This window comes from Dipodomys merriami, unplaced genomic scaffold (genome assembly GCF_024711535.1).
Source record: "Dipodomys merriami isolate MVZ:Mamm:240054 unplaced genomic scaffold, mDipMer1.0.p SCAF_78, whole genome shotgun sequence".
NCBI lineage: Eukaryota > Metazoa > Chordata > Mammalia > Rodentia > Heteromyidae > Dipodomys > Dipodomys merriami.
This window is the reverse complement of record NW_027206379.1, coordinates 2,030,330-2,044,767: the sequence shown is the minus strand read 5'-3', so window position 1 is coordinate 2,044,767 and position 14,438 is coordinate 2,030,330. Positions and strand designations below refer to the sequence as shown.

General features: G+C 51.7%; 1 protein-coding gene across 2 annotated transcripts; it reads right to left on the bottom strand.

Annotated features, from left to right (window-relative positions):
* Positions 1–3,816: 3,816 nt before the first annotated feature.
* On the bottom strand, positions 3,817–8,127 carry LOC138818594 (glutathione S-transferase P 1-like). 2 transcript variants are annotated; one of them, XM_070009552.1, is made up of 7 exons: positions 8,065–8,127; positions 7,891–7,926; positions 7,437–7,543; positions 7,238–7,325; positions 6,315–6,418; positions 6,118–6,225; positions 3,817–5,939 (listed from the first exon to the last, which is right to left on the bottom strand). In XM_070009552.1, coding segments are annotated over exons 1-7 (633 nt in total). In that variant the 5' UTR covers positions 8,066–8,127; the 3' UTR covers positions 3,817–5,750. The 2 variants fall into 2 exon arrangements, with proteins under 2 accessions (XP_069865653.1, XP_069865654.1); XM_070009553.1 differs by lacking the exons at positions 7,891–7,926; positions 8,065–8,127 and adding an exon at positions 7,786–7,871.
* Positions 8,128–14,438: the final 6,311 nt, after the last annotated feature.

Below are 14,438 nucleotides of genomic sequence, written 5' to 3'. Positions count from 1 at the left end.
TTTATTTTTGGTGATTAATTGGAAATAAGAATCTCACGGACTTTCCTCCCGGGCTTGGCGTGAACCTCAGATCTCAGCTTTCTGAATAGCTTGGGCTGACATAGGTGAGCCACCATCATCCGTGCTGAGGCCTTTGCTTAATGACCACACCCACTGCAGACCCCTCCCCCATTCCTAATCTTTGGCAACTACTAAATCTGTGATGCATTTCTATATTTTTGTCATTTCAAGAATGTTATATAAATGGAAGGTGAGTATAAGCCACCTCTGAGGATCAGCTCTCCCCTCCCCCTCAGCAAAAGGCTTCCAGAGATTCATCCAGGCTGTTGTCTGTATCAATTGTTGGGTCCTTTCATTACCCTTGTATGGGTTGTTGAACAACCACCCACAGGAAAACATCTGGGTAGCTTCTATTTTGAGGCTACTATGAAAAAGCTATAGGGACTCTATTTAGACACCTCACCCCTTATGGAGAGTTTCTGCTACTTTCTTTCAGTGTTCCTTTCCCTTTCAGATAAACTTAGTTTTTTTAACCTTTAGAAAATGAAAAAATTGGAGCCCGGCGCTGGTGGCTCACGCCTGTAATCCTAGCTACTCAGGAGGCTGAGATCTGAGGATCGCGGTTCAAAGCCAGCCCGGGCAGGAGAGACCATGAGACTCCTATCTCCAATAAACCACCAGAAAACCGGAAGTGGCGCTGTAGCTCAAGTGGTAGAGTGCTCGCCTTGAGCTGAAGACTGAGGGACAGCGCCCAAGCCCAGAGTTCAAGCCCCATGACCGACCAAAAAAAAAAAGAAAAAAAGAAAATGAAAAAATTGGGGCTTGGAAGGTGGCTCAGTGGTAGAGCGCTTGCCTTGCACGCATGAGGCCCTGGGTTCGATTCCTCAGCACCACATAAGCAGAAAAAGCCAGAAGTAGGGCTGAGGCTCAAGTGGTAGAGTGTTAGCCTTGAGCCGAAGAGCTGAGGGTCAGTGCCCAGGCCCAGAGTTCAAGTCCCACAACCAACAAAAAGAAAAAGAAAAGAGACAAAAGCTTTGTGCTGAAAATAGAATGATACACAGCATGGTACACAGGAATGCAAACCCTAAGGAGGCTGAGGTAGGAGGATGGGAGTTCCAGACCAGCCTGGGTTACACAGCAAGGCCCTACCTCACTAAAGAAGCAAAGAAAAAAGGCTCACACCTGTCATCATAGCTACTCAGGAGGCTGAGAACTGAGGATCTCAGTTCAAAGCCAGCCAGGCAGGAAAGACTGTGAAACTCTTATCTCCAATTAGCAACGGGAAAACCAGAAGTGGTGCTGTGGCTCAGTGATAGAGCACTAGCCTTGAGCAAAAAATTCAGGGACAGCACCCAGGCCCCAAGTCCAAGTCCTACATCTGTGCCCTCCCCCCCCACACATATAAAGACAAAAACAGGTTTTAAAAAATGACACTCAAATTTATGAGGCACAGAGCATTTATTTTGTGTATGTGCCAATACTGGAGTTTGAACTCAGGGCCTCATGCTTTTCCTTAGTGTTTTCACTCCAGGCTGGTATTCTCCCACTTGAGCCACTCCTCTATTTCAGGCTTTTTGCTGGTTAACTGGAGATAAGGATCTCATGGACTTTCCTACCCAGGCTGGCTTAGAACCAAAATCCTCAGCTCTTAGCCTCTTGAATAACTAGGATGACAGGTGTGAGCCACCAGCACTTGGCACCTGGATAGTTCTTTTTTTTTTTTTTTTGTGGGTCGTGGGGATTGAACTCTGGGCCTGGGCGCTGTCCCTCAGCTCTTCAGCTCAAGACTAGGATTACAGGTGTGAGCCACTGGCACCCAGCTCAACCCACTGTGTGTGCGTGTATATGGGGACCAAAAGTAAGTCCCCCCAAATGTTAGTTCAACACTGCCAGTGAGTTCTAGCTCTGCCATAGTATGTTTTTAGGTTGTTATGATCATTCATTTACAAATGTTTTGTGTGCAAGCATAGTTTCCATTTCTTGAGACAAATATTCAAGAGTGCACTGCTTGGCAGATGGTAATTTGCATGCTTAGTTTTAGAAGAAAGTTTTCCAGAATAAATGTACCAGTTCCCACACCCACCAGCAACAAAAACAATCCAGTTTCTTCAAAGTCTCTCCTGCATCTGTTGCTGTCCCCAGTTTTCAGGGGAATGATTACTCATTGTGGTTTTAATGTGCATAGCCCAGCTAGTCTTTTTTTTTTTTTTTTTTAGCTCTACTACTTAAGCCACAACTTCATTTTAGGCTTTTTGGTAGTTATCTGGAGATAAGAATCTCATGGACTTTCGTACTCGGGCTGGCTTAGAACCAAAATCCTCAGCTCTCAGCCTCTTAAATAAATAGGATTACAGGTGTGAGCCACCAGCACTTGGCACCTGGGTAGTTCTCTTTTTTTTTTTTTTGTGGGTCATGGGGCTTGAACTCTGGCCTGGGCACTGTGTCTCAACTCTTCAGCTCAAGGCTAGCACTCTACCACTCGAGCTACAGCGCCACTTCCATTTTTTTTTTCTGGTGGTTTATTGGAGATAAGAGTCTCACTGTCTTTCCTACCCACTGGCTTTGAACCATGATCCTCAGATCTCAGCCTCCTGAGTAGCTAGGATTACAGGTGTGAGCCACTGGCGCCCGCAATTCTTGAAGTTGAATATCTTTTTGTGTGCTTATTTCCCACTTCCATAAAACCTCCAGTGCAGCACACAGTCGTGGATTCTTGTTGCGAGGGGTGGGCCGTGGTTTTACACTCCGTTAACTGTGGAGGATATTCTCTTAGATGCACAGCAGGTGCTAGAATGTGCATATTATTCCTCCTATAGAGCAATATGCATTTGCATATAGCTACATATGCATACCCATGATAAACTTAATTTATAAAGTAAAGAGACATTAGCAACAGTAACTAATAATAAGATGGAGCAATTCCTAACAATTTGCTGCAGTAAGAGTTACAACTTATGAGCTATTTGTTTCTGGACATTTCCATGTACTATTTTTAGACTGTGGGTAACAGAAACCATGCAAAGAAAAACCTCAGATATAGGAAGACAACTAGAAGCCAGGTCCTCATTGGTTTGTAAATATCTTCTCCTATTTGTAACTTGTGCATGTGTGTGTATGTGTGTGTGTGTGTTCTGGGACTTGAACCCATTTGGCTTAGGCACTATCCCTGAGCTTTTTTTCACTCAAGCCACAGCTCCTCTTCTGGTTCTTTGGTGCTTTATTGGAAATAATTGTCTCATGGACTTTCTGCTCGAGCTGGCTGTGAACCACCAGCTTCAGATCTCAGCCTCCTAAGAAGCTAGCATTACAGGCATGAGCCACCAATGCTCAGTTCAGTTTTCATTCATAAGTAATATATTGATTGTTCAAAATGAATCAAAAAAGCTTTGATTTAGGGCTGGGGTTACAGCTCAAGGGTTAGAGCACCTGTCAAGCAAATGCAAGGCCCTGAGTTCAAACCCCATTTTTAAAAAGCCATATAATATTCTCATCTACCAAACATCACAGCTGAAGCTACCTTAAATGTGATCAGAACACGTTAAGCCACAGCTGGGTGAAGTCGCCTACTACAAGGCCCTCTCTATAATAAGTCACACTGTGTGGCTCGTGGGATTTAGTGGACACTACTGAAGGTGAAATACCAAATGTTTGTGGGAGTGTTTGCCACCATTGTCAAGCCGAAACCATGAGTCATGCGAAAGCAAATGTTGTCTTTTGTTGTGCTACATCAAGAATTTAGCAGCCCACAACACACACATTTGTGATCTTCCTTCCTCCCTCCCTTCCCCCCCCACATGTGCACACACATACAAAATGCATACACATACAAACTTTTCTCTGCCCAAAGTTCCACTCTTAACATTTTCAGCCACGTGTGATAGCACATGTCTTAATCTCAGCTTACCCAGCAGGTACAGGAGGATCCTAGACCAAAGCCAATTTCTGGCAAAAGTGAAACTATCTGAAAACAAACTAGGGCAAAATCCAGGGGGCTGGGCATATGACCCAAGCAGTAGAGCGCTTTCCTAGCAAGTGGGAGGTCCTGTCTGTGAGGACGACTCTCACAACTGTAGCTAACACCACAGTCTGCTTCGAATCCACACTCCCACAGCCTCTTCATCTGAGTGGAAGGTCAGATCTCAGAGGGAGCTCTGGCTTCTGGCCAGCTGATTTTGGAATGAGTCCAAGATAGACTCTGATTGGCCCAGCTCCATTCATATGGTTACCACTTGCACCAATCTCTGTAGCCAGAGCTGAGGCTCTGTGATTGGCTGGCCTTGAGTCACATGCGTGTCCTGTGTCTGAAGGGCAGAGTCTGGCACAGGAGGGGAAGGAAGTAGGGGAAGTGTACCCAAGATCTTGCCAGACTGGAGCTGGGCAGCTAGCCCAGTTGTGTGTACAACTGTTGCTTTGGCTGGACTTCCAACCGAAAGGTTGTGGTTACACTATTTTTGAAATAGCAGGGGGAAAAAAAACTGCTTCAAACTGTGCAGATGCAATGCTACCTGTCCACAGGAGTGGTCTAGAGCTAAGTGAAGGTGCAAAGGTATCGCCCTGAACCTTGGAGTTCTGGAGGCCTTGGACTACCATTGGTACACCATCGGCACCATCTCACCATTGGCACACTTTTAAGGCAGCGCCCAACCACAGACACGGCAGATGTGAGGGCCGTCTTTACCGATCTTTCCCCCTGGAAGGGGCTCTGAATGAGGGAGGGGTCTAGAGACAGTCAGGGAGGAGGAGCAACAGCTCACATGGATCCAGAGTGATGTGTCTGCCTTGTTGCCCCCTCCCCCTTTTGGTTTTGGTCCCAGACTGAGACTCAAACTCAGTATCTGATGCTTTCATTCATTGGCTGGTGCTCTAATCACCTGATCCATGCCTCCAACTTCCCCTCATAAATTCTACCTGGAGGAGCAAGTCTATTCCTCCTTAAGGAGACCAGTCTTCAGATCTCAGCCTCCTGAAAAGCTAAGATTACAGACATAAGCCACTGGTGCCCAGTTTCTACTTCTGACTTTTTGGTGATTAATTGGAGATAGGAGTTTCCTGGACTTTGCTTCCTGGGCTGGCTTTGAACCTTAATCCTCAGATCTCAGCCTCCTGAGTAGCTGGGATTACAGGTGTAAGGCAGAAGTGCCTAGTTTTGAGGATGAGCTTTCTAGCATGGCCTGAGCCCCTGGTAGGTGCCAGGCTGGCTCAGGGACTCCAGCAAGAAATGGCAATCATGGTTCAGGAGTGAGAGGCCAGAGCTAGGGCTGGGCTGGAGGCCGGAGGCGCTTGGGGATGAGCCCAACTTGAATTCATGCAGGCTCTCTGGAGGGGAGGGAGCTCCTCAGTCTCTGAGTCCTTGAGCAGCAGAAGGCACCCAGAATTCCAGGCCTACCTTTGACCCTCATACCTGGACCCTGCTGCCCCATGAGCTGGGGTATCCTAAGGTCCTTGGCTATGCAACGTATGAGAACAGACAACAGGGAGGCGCCATCAAACCCCCAAGCATGTGTGCCACAGGTGAGTGTGCAGACACTGCCCTGACCCTGTACCCCAGGAGGACATCGCCACACTAGGCAGCAACTGTCTGATACCACTGTGGCTGTGGGACAGTACCCAGGTCCTGAGTTCAAGCCCAAGTAACAGCACAGTAAATAAACAAATACACGTCAGTGTTTTTTTTGGTCCCCAAGGGTGGCAAGTCCCCAGATGGAGGGCAGGCACCACACAGGCTCACTTTTTTTTTTTTTTTTTTAGGCTCACTTCTTGAGGAATGTAGAGATAGGACGATTGATGTGCTCAGGAGAAGCCAGGAAGGCCTTGAGCTTGGGCCGGCCGCTGAGGCGTACGGCGTAAGCCGAGAGCAAGGGGAAATCATCCAGGCAGCCAGGAGCCAAGACCTGGAAGTTCAGCAGCAGGCTCAGCAGGCGGTAGTCTGCGAAGGAGATCTGCAGGGCAGGGGCATGAGGAGGATTAAGGCAGGGCAGGAGAGAGGCACCAGAGCCGAACACTGGCTACTCCCTGGTTCTGCCTGTGGTGTAAAGACCTGGCCCCCATTGGGCCTCCAGCTGCCCTTCTGAAAAATGTCCCTACAAAGTTCTGGAAGGCGCCAGACCCTGTACTGACCTGATCTCCCACGATGAAAGCCTGGCCCCCCTGGTTCTGGGCCAGCAGAGTTTCAAAAGGCTTCAGGTACCCCGGAAACTTGTTCAAACATTGGGCCTTGCCCTCCTCCTGTGAACGGAAGTCTGATCAGCCAGACTGACCAAGGGGACCTTCCTGCCCACCCTGCCCTCCAGCAGCAGCCTGCAGCCCCTGCTCACAGGGTTATGGTGGAGGAGTTGGACAAAGCGGTTGGTGATGTCCTCCATTCCGTCATTCACCATGTCTAGTAGTGCTGCCTCTCGCTGATTTTTGCCATAGAGCCCTGGGTCAGCAATCAGACAGTGGGTCAGTGCCCATCCTCTCCCCTCAAAGCCCAGCGGCCTTAGCCTGAGCCTACAGGACCCCGCTCCGGTCCTCTGCTTTGGATAGCCTTCTCTGCCCACCCTCATGGGTGAAGTCTGAAAGCCACAAGGCCATACCCAGCCACAGCCCACACCTGTTGACAAGGGAGGCCCGAGGCTCTGGTGTGGGTCTTCCAAGGCCTGAGGCTAGCTGAGGCTAGACTTGGATGTGGAGTCTGTGTCCGTATGTACTTCAGAACAGCGTGGGGCAGAAGAGGAAGCACCAGGCCTCCACCTGGGTCCTGCGGAAGTTGGGGCAAGCCTGGGCTGTTGTTCCCCTTGCTCCTCTTCCCTCACCTTGGCTGTCACAGACCCCTGGGACACCGGCTTTTCTCCCCACCGCCTCCCTAATCCAGATAGACAAGAGTAGTGATGTTCCTGGAAGCAGGGTTTCTGCACCTCTGAAAGCAATGGGCCCAGAGGCTGACTGGGAAGCTCCTACCCCCGCTGTGCTACCACAAATGAGGGTTGGCCACCCTGCGTGAGCTGTCATCAAAGGAACGGGTACAGAAAAAAAATTCATTGAACTGCACAGCTCCTGCTTGCCTGGATGGCAGCTCAGAGCCACATCTAGGGCCTTCTAGAACCCAGATCCTCAACCTTCCTTCAGGACATCTGGCCTGATCTCCAGCCAGGTGGGACATTAGAGATAGCAGGGGCAGCAGCTGAGGTTCCGGGACATTCTGCCTAGCACTTGGCAGGAGTCTTTCTAGCCTGGGGCACTGAGCTTTAGAACTCACCAAAGGTGCGGGCCAGGTGCCGCAGGATGGCATTGGACTGGTACAGGGTGAGGTCTCCATCCTGGAACTTGGGGAGCTGTCCGAAAAGCTAGATGGGGGGAAGAGTATGGTCTGTGAAGGGTGCTGAGACACCCCTCCCCCATTAGTCACAGCCCCCTAAGGCCAGCCCCTCCCCTACCCACCAAGTGGGCTCACTCACGCAGGAGGCCTTGACTGTGCCCTGCCCCCAGTCTTCTCGGGTCACCACCTCCTCCTTCCAGGTCTGGCCCTGGTCAGCTAGCAGCATGCGCATGGGCTCGCAGCGCCCTGGGTTGGTAAGACAGGGCAGAGATTCAGCCGCAAGACAATTTGGAGGAGGTCGAGAGGGTGGGGAAGGAACCTACACACAGAATGGGTAGAGAGACCCTAGCATGGGAGCCTCCCGCGGAAGAGAGGGAAAGGGAAAGAGAGGGATAGAGGCCCGGACCCCCTTAGGTCCCTCCCAGGACCGCGGCCCCGCCCCGCGACCCGGCCCCGCCCCGCGCACATGGCCCCGCCCCCATACGCACGGCCCCGCCCCGCGGCCCGTCCCCTCTGGCTCGAGCCGGGTCTCTGGGAGGCAGGAGCCAGGAGCGGCGTGCGCCCTTTGTCCTCCGGAAGGCCTGGGAACGCACCTCGGATGGGAAAGTAGACGAGGGTGTAGGGCGGCACTAGGAGAGGCAGAGAGACCGCGCGATGGAGGAGGACCCGCTGGGGCCCAGGGCGGACCCAGGGGCGGCGGCCGCGGCCCCTGACCCCCGGGACGGAGAGCGGCCCCGTCCGGCCCCCACCATCCAGACCCCACTTACTTGCTCCGGGCGGCGGCACCGCACAGCGGGACGGGAGGCGACCTGAGGCCACTGCCGCGCCCCGCCCCGCTCCACCCCTCGCCCCTCCCTCCGCCCCGGGTAGGGCCGAATCCGGAACGCTGGGAGTGCGGGGCGCGCACACCGCGCGCGCCGAAGCCTCGCAGACTCCGCGGGACGCGCACGCCGCACGCGCCGAAGCCGCGCTCAGCTCAGCCTCCGCGGGACGCGCACGCCGCACGCGCCGAAGCCTCGCACAGACTCCGCGGGACGCGCACGCCGCGCGCGCCGAAGCCACGCTCAGCTCAGCCTCCGCGGGACGCGCACGCCGCACGCACCGAAGCCTCGCACAGACTCCGCGGGACGCGCACGCCGCACGCGCCGAAGCCGCGCTCAGCTCAGCCTCCGCGGGACGCGCACGCCGCACGCGCCGAAGCCTCGCAGACTCCGCGGGACGCGCACGCCGCACGCGCCGAAGCCGCGCTCAGCTCAGCCTCCGCGGGACGCGCACGCCGCACGCCGAAGCCACGCTCAGCTCAGCCTCCGCGGGACGCGCACGCCGCACGCGCCGAAGCCTCGCACAGACTCCGCGGGACGCGCACGCCGCACGCCGAAGCCACGCTCAGCTCAGCCTCCGCGGGACGCGCACGCCGCACGCACCGAAGCCTCGCACAGACTCCGCGGGACGCGCACGCCGCGCGCGCCGAAGCCTCGCACAGACTCCGCGGGACGCGCACGCCGCACGCACCGAAGCCTCGCAGACTCCGCGGGACGCGCACGCCGCACGCACCGAAGCCGCGCTCAGCTCAGCCTCCCCGGGACGCGCACGCCGCACGCGCCGAAGCCGCGCCGCTCCTCGTGGCCCGCAGGCCGGGTCTGAGCACCGTCCACATCGCTAGCGTCCAGGTACTCAGCAGGTGCTCAAGAAAGGCTCGTCTCCCGAAAGAAGGCGTTTTCCGCAGATAAACGAAGCGCGAACAAGCACGCCTAGTCTGGGATGGTAACAGCACACCCTTAGGCCCGAGGAGAGTTGGAGGGTTTCCATGGAGACGGAAGGGTAGACTGATTCTGCTACCCTCATTTTACGGGAAGGAAGACTGGCCACACAGCTAGGGAACCGGATTTACACCAGCCTAATCGGGCTGGCTCCAGGGACTTCACTTTTAACTCTCATTCTTTCTACTTTGATGCTCGACGTATGCTTCTTTAACCTAAAAATGCTTATTTAGATGTGGGCAGATGAGAAACCTGGAGCTATCCTCCCTTCCCGCCTAAAGTTGCAAGATAACTTCACCTTTACTGGTGATAGCGCTAGACTCTTAGCCCAGAAGGATCCATAGACAAAGCCTTCCTTTGCTGGGCGCTGGTGGCTCACGCCTATCATCCTAGCTACTGGGGAGGCTGAGATCTGAGGATCACAGTTCCAAGCAGGAAAGTCTGTGAAACTCATCTCCAGTTAACCACCCAAAAGTGGGAGTGGACATGTGACTCAAGAAGTAGAGCACCACCATTGAGCAGAAAAGCCTGCTTTTCTGTGCCTGGCCCGAGTTCAAACCCCAGTGCCATCTTTGGGCCTTCCTTTAGGTGCTCCCCTGCTCCTTGAGCTTTTATTATCCCTTCATTCCCTACACATCTGTTGTTTTCTGATGACACACTGCTTGGGTGGGGTTCTAAGCCTCTGCTGACCCTCTTTCCATCCAGATTCCTTCCTTGTCAGAGTTTCTCTCTGATTTCTCCCCGATGCCGGTGTGACAGTGTCCCACTCCTCTAAGAGCCCAGCAAGGTGGAAGAAACGTTTCTTCTGCTTCCCCTACATTCATAAACAGATGAGCAGCAGAGCTCTGTCCTGCCTCCCTGTAGGCCCTGGCACCCCAGCCGGGTTCTCCTCCTCACTTTCCGTCACTGAGGGGAGGAGGGAATAGGGGCTCTCACTGGAGGACCCTGCAGTGAGAGCTCCGGCTTGGGGGTAGAGGTCTACTCCTTTGCCTCCCTTGGGCCTACAGCTGGAAGAGGAGGGTGGGAAGGGGAGGGAGGAGGAGGTGGCCGTGGCAGAGGTGCCAGAGCTGGGCTCTCAGCCCTGGCTCACAGCTGCATGAACATCTGCCCAGCACGGAGCTGCTTACAAAGAGCTTTCATAGAAATGATCTCATTTCATCTCCAGGGCAACCCTGGGAGGGATGGGCTCGTGTTCCCATTATGCAGAGAGGCTCTGAAAGGTTTACTCACCTGCTCTGGCCTGAAATATAAGTGCCCTGGAAGGTCTGTGTGTCAAAGGTTACACTGCCCTCCTGTGGCATGGTTGGGAGATGGTAGAACCTAAAGAGGTAGGGCTTAATGAGAGGGAGTTAGGTCATTGGGGGTGGGGGTATGTGAAGAGAGATCACAATCCTTCCTGTTTTCCTTTTTCTTGCTGCTACGAAGTGAGAGCTTTCCTCCACCACCTCCCAACATGTCACGCTGACTTGCCTTAGGCCTCAAAAGCCAAGTACTGTGCTGCTGAAACTAAACTGTAAACCAAATAGATCTTTCCATTTTTTTTTGGCAGTCATGGGGCTCGAACTCTGGACCTAGGCACACTCTCCTCAGCAGTTCAGCTCAAGGTGAGCACTCTACCACTTTAGTCACAGCTCTGCTTCTGGTTTTCTGGTGGTTAATTGGAGATAAGAATCTCATGGGCTTTCCTGCCTGGGCTGGCTTTGAATCATGATCCTCAGATCTCAGCCTCCTGAGTAGCTAGGACAACAGGTGTGAGCCACAGAGCTCGGTTATCTCTCTTTCTAAGATGACTTTCCTCAGGTGTTTGTTCCTGCAGAGCCGTTGCAGGAGACTGCCGTGGCTGTGCGGGTCCCCTTCAGGACACTTGTCGCACTGCTGAGTCGTCCCAGATGTCTGCCCTCACCCACAGTCCTCCGGCTGCAGGGGTGCAAACCTGGTCTGGACCCTAGAAGCACAACTATTCAGAGGGTCCAGCAGCTCCCTCCTGCCCATCATCAACCTCCAGCCTGGGGTCCATCAACACCTATGTTGGTGGGATTTACCTTTTTTTTTTTTTTTCAGTAGGTCTTGGGGCTTGAACTATGGGCCTGGGCTCTGTCCCTGAGCTCTTCAGCTCAATGCTCTACCACTTGAGCCACAATGCCACTTCCAGTTTTCTGGTGGTTTATTGGAGACAAGAATCTCATGGACTTTCCTGCGGGTCTGGTTTTGAACCACAATCCTCAGATCTCAGCCTCCTGAGTAGCTAGGATTATAGGCATGAGCCACCGGTGCCCAGCTTCTTGGTGGGATTTAAAACAGCCTTATTGCTGGGCACTGGTGGCTTACATTTGTAATCCTAGCTACTCAGGAGGATGAGATCTGAGGATTGCGGTTCAAAGCCAGCCTAGTAGGAAAGTCCATGAGACTCTTATCTCCAATTAACCACCAGAAATAGTGCTGTGGCTCAAGTGGTAGGTAGAGTGCTAGCCTTGAGCTGAAGAGCCTCAGGGACAGAGCCAGGCCCAGAGTTCAAGTCCCACAACTGACAAAGAAAAAAAGCCTTATGTAAAAGTTATCCTTATTCAATGTACACTCTATAGATTGTAGTATGGTCAATATTGAGTAGTCATCTCATTGTCTAATTCTAGAATATGTCCATCATACCTAAAAAAAAAAATTCAAACATCCTCCCTTCCCCTGTTCCCTGGCAAGCACTAATCTCTCTCTTTCTCCTGGTACTAGAATTTGAACTCAAGCTTTCAGCTTGCTTGCTTATCCAGCTGGCACTTGAATCATGCCTTCACACTTACTTTTTTCTGGTCATTTTAGAAATGGAGTCTCCAAGACTCTTCTGCCAGGCTCTGGCTTTGAAACTCAAACTTCCAGGGCTCAACTTCCTGAGTAGCTAGGATGATAGGCACAAACTACCAGCACCAGGCTGTATCACTTTCTTTCTTGCTTTCTTTTTCCTTGCCCCCAGTCCTGGGGCTTGAACTCAGGGCCTGGGCACTGTCCCTGAGCTTCTTTTGCTCAAGGCTAGTGATCTGCCATTTTGAGCCACAGCTCTACTTCTCACTTTCTTTTTTTTTAAAGACAAGATCTTGATCTGTAGCTCAGGCTGGCCTTGAACCTGCCTACTCATTCATCAGTTGATGAACACTTGGTTTGTTTCACTCTAGCTACTAGAAATAATGCTTCTGGAAACATTTGTGTAGATTTTTGTGTGAGCTATGGGTTCAGTTCCCTTGGGTGCTCATCCAGGAGTGGGTCACGTGATCACTCATCCTGAGGAAGGACCGGACTTTTTCCCCCAGTAGCGGCCCCAAGGGAGCATCTTACCATCAACATTCAAGGTTCCAGCTCTTGGAGGTCTTCACCACACTTGTTAGTGTCTATCTTATTTTAGTGGATATGAACCATGGCGTTCTCACTATCATGATTTCTGGTGCCAAGCTCGGGATCTGGCTTTGGGGGGAAGTAGAGAAGGAGCTGTCATCTTTGCCATCTGAAGAATCATGGCTGAAAGCTGGAGGTGTGGCTGTGTAGCAGGCACGAATGGAGAGAGGCAGGCGCCATCTTCAGCTGTGTGTTGACCTGTGTCAGGCAACGAATGGATTGGACACCACCAGAGACAATGAAGTAGGTTAAGATAGGATCTGTGCACAGCCAGGCACTGGTGGCTCAAGCCTACAATCCTAGCTGCTCAGAAGGCTGAGATAGGAAGATTGCAGTTCAAAACCAGCCTGGGCAGAAAAAAATCTGTGGGACTTTTGCCTCCAATTAACCACCAAATAGCCAGAAGTGGAGGTGTGATTGAAGTGGGAAAGCTTCAATCTTGAGCAAATAAAGCCAAACAAGAGTCCAAGACTTTTAGTTCAAGCCCAATACTAGCACAATATATGCAAAAAGATATGGTCTGTAACCTAAGGGACTCTTTCAATAAAGAATACAAAACTTGTATCTACATTTATCCATCTATCCACTTCCTCTACCCAATTATCTAGCCATTCATGCAACATTCAGCCACCAATCCATCAAAATATCCATCTACCTGCCAGGCAGAGTGGCTCACACGTGTCATCCAAGCTACTGTGGAGGCAGAAGTCAGGAATGTAATTTGAAACCAGCCTGCACAAAAAGTTTACAAGATAACACCTCATCCACTGAAAGCTGAGTGTGGTGGCATATGCCTGTCATCCCAGCTACACATGAAGCATAAAAGTAGAATGGTCTGTGCTGGCCCTGGAAGCAGGTGGGAGACTCAAGGCCCTATCTGAAAAATTACTAAAGCAAAAAGGGCTGAGAGTGTAGCCCAAATGGTAAAGCACCTGCCTAACAAGTGGAAGGCCTTTACTTCAAGTCCCAGTACCACAAAACCAAAATCTGCCTGCCAATTCATCCACCCAATTATCCTCCATCAGCTTATCCATCCTTCTCTCTTCTTGTCTATACATTCATCCAAATATCTACCCAACCAACCATCGGTGCAAACATTCAGCCATCAAGCATCAAATAATATCCATCTGTCCATTCATCAATTCTTCCAGCCATCCATCCACCCATCTTCCCTTCTACATACCCAACTATTCATCCATCCATCTTCTCTCTACCCACCCAACTATTTGTCCATCCATTCTTCCTTCCAGCTGCCAACCAAATACCAGACATCAGGTCCCAGCCTCATGCATCCATCCACCCACCCATTCCACCTACCCAACCATCTTCCCATTCAAGCCATCCATCCATCATGCATCTGTCTACTCATCAGTCTACCTCACTTACTCTGAACACCAGAGCTAGGGCCCCATCTTGACCAAGTCAGGCTTCACAAGTTTAGCTCACCAAGATGAATGTTCCATATTCCTTCTCATGAAACACAAGCCAGGAAGGATGTCCAAACTACACATGCTCCTCCACCTACCTGCAAACACTTTGTTCCGTGATTGAAAACTTACTGCTATCTTATCTTCTGACCAGTTATGTCTCCACCACCCTAGATTTTACATTGGGACACCTTTTTCTTGACACTTCTCACCTTCTTGGAGACAGATAGGAGGTGGACCACCATTTTTCAGATGAAGAAGTAGAGGCTCAGAGAGGTGAAATGACTTTTCCAAAGGCCCACAGAAAGTGACTGGGGGAACTCAGCAGATCCTTTCTTCAGCCTTGTAGAGCACAGGAGAATCGGATCTCTCAGGAATGTTTCTGGGAATGCCACCTGGAATACTTGCATGTTCCTTGTCCCCAGGGCAATCAGCATGAGGGGTCATTGGATGAACTCTTCCCCGCTTGGCCACTAATCCTAACCTGTCCTCAGATCTCTCAAACCCACCGTGGCCATGTGGTCATCCATCCCTCTTGCTGCTGTTCCCTATCCCCACTGCCCTTAATTTTTTTTT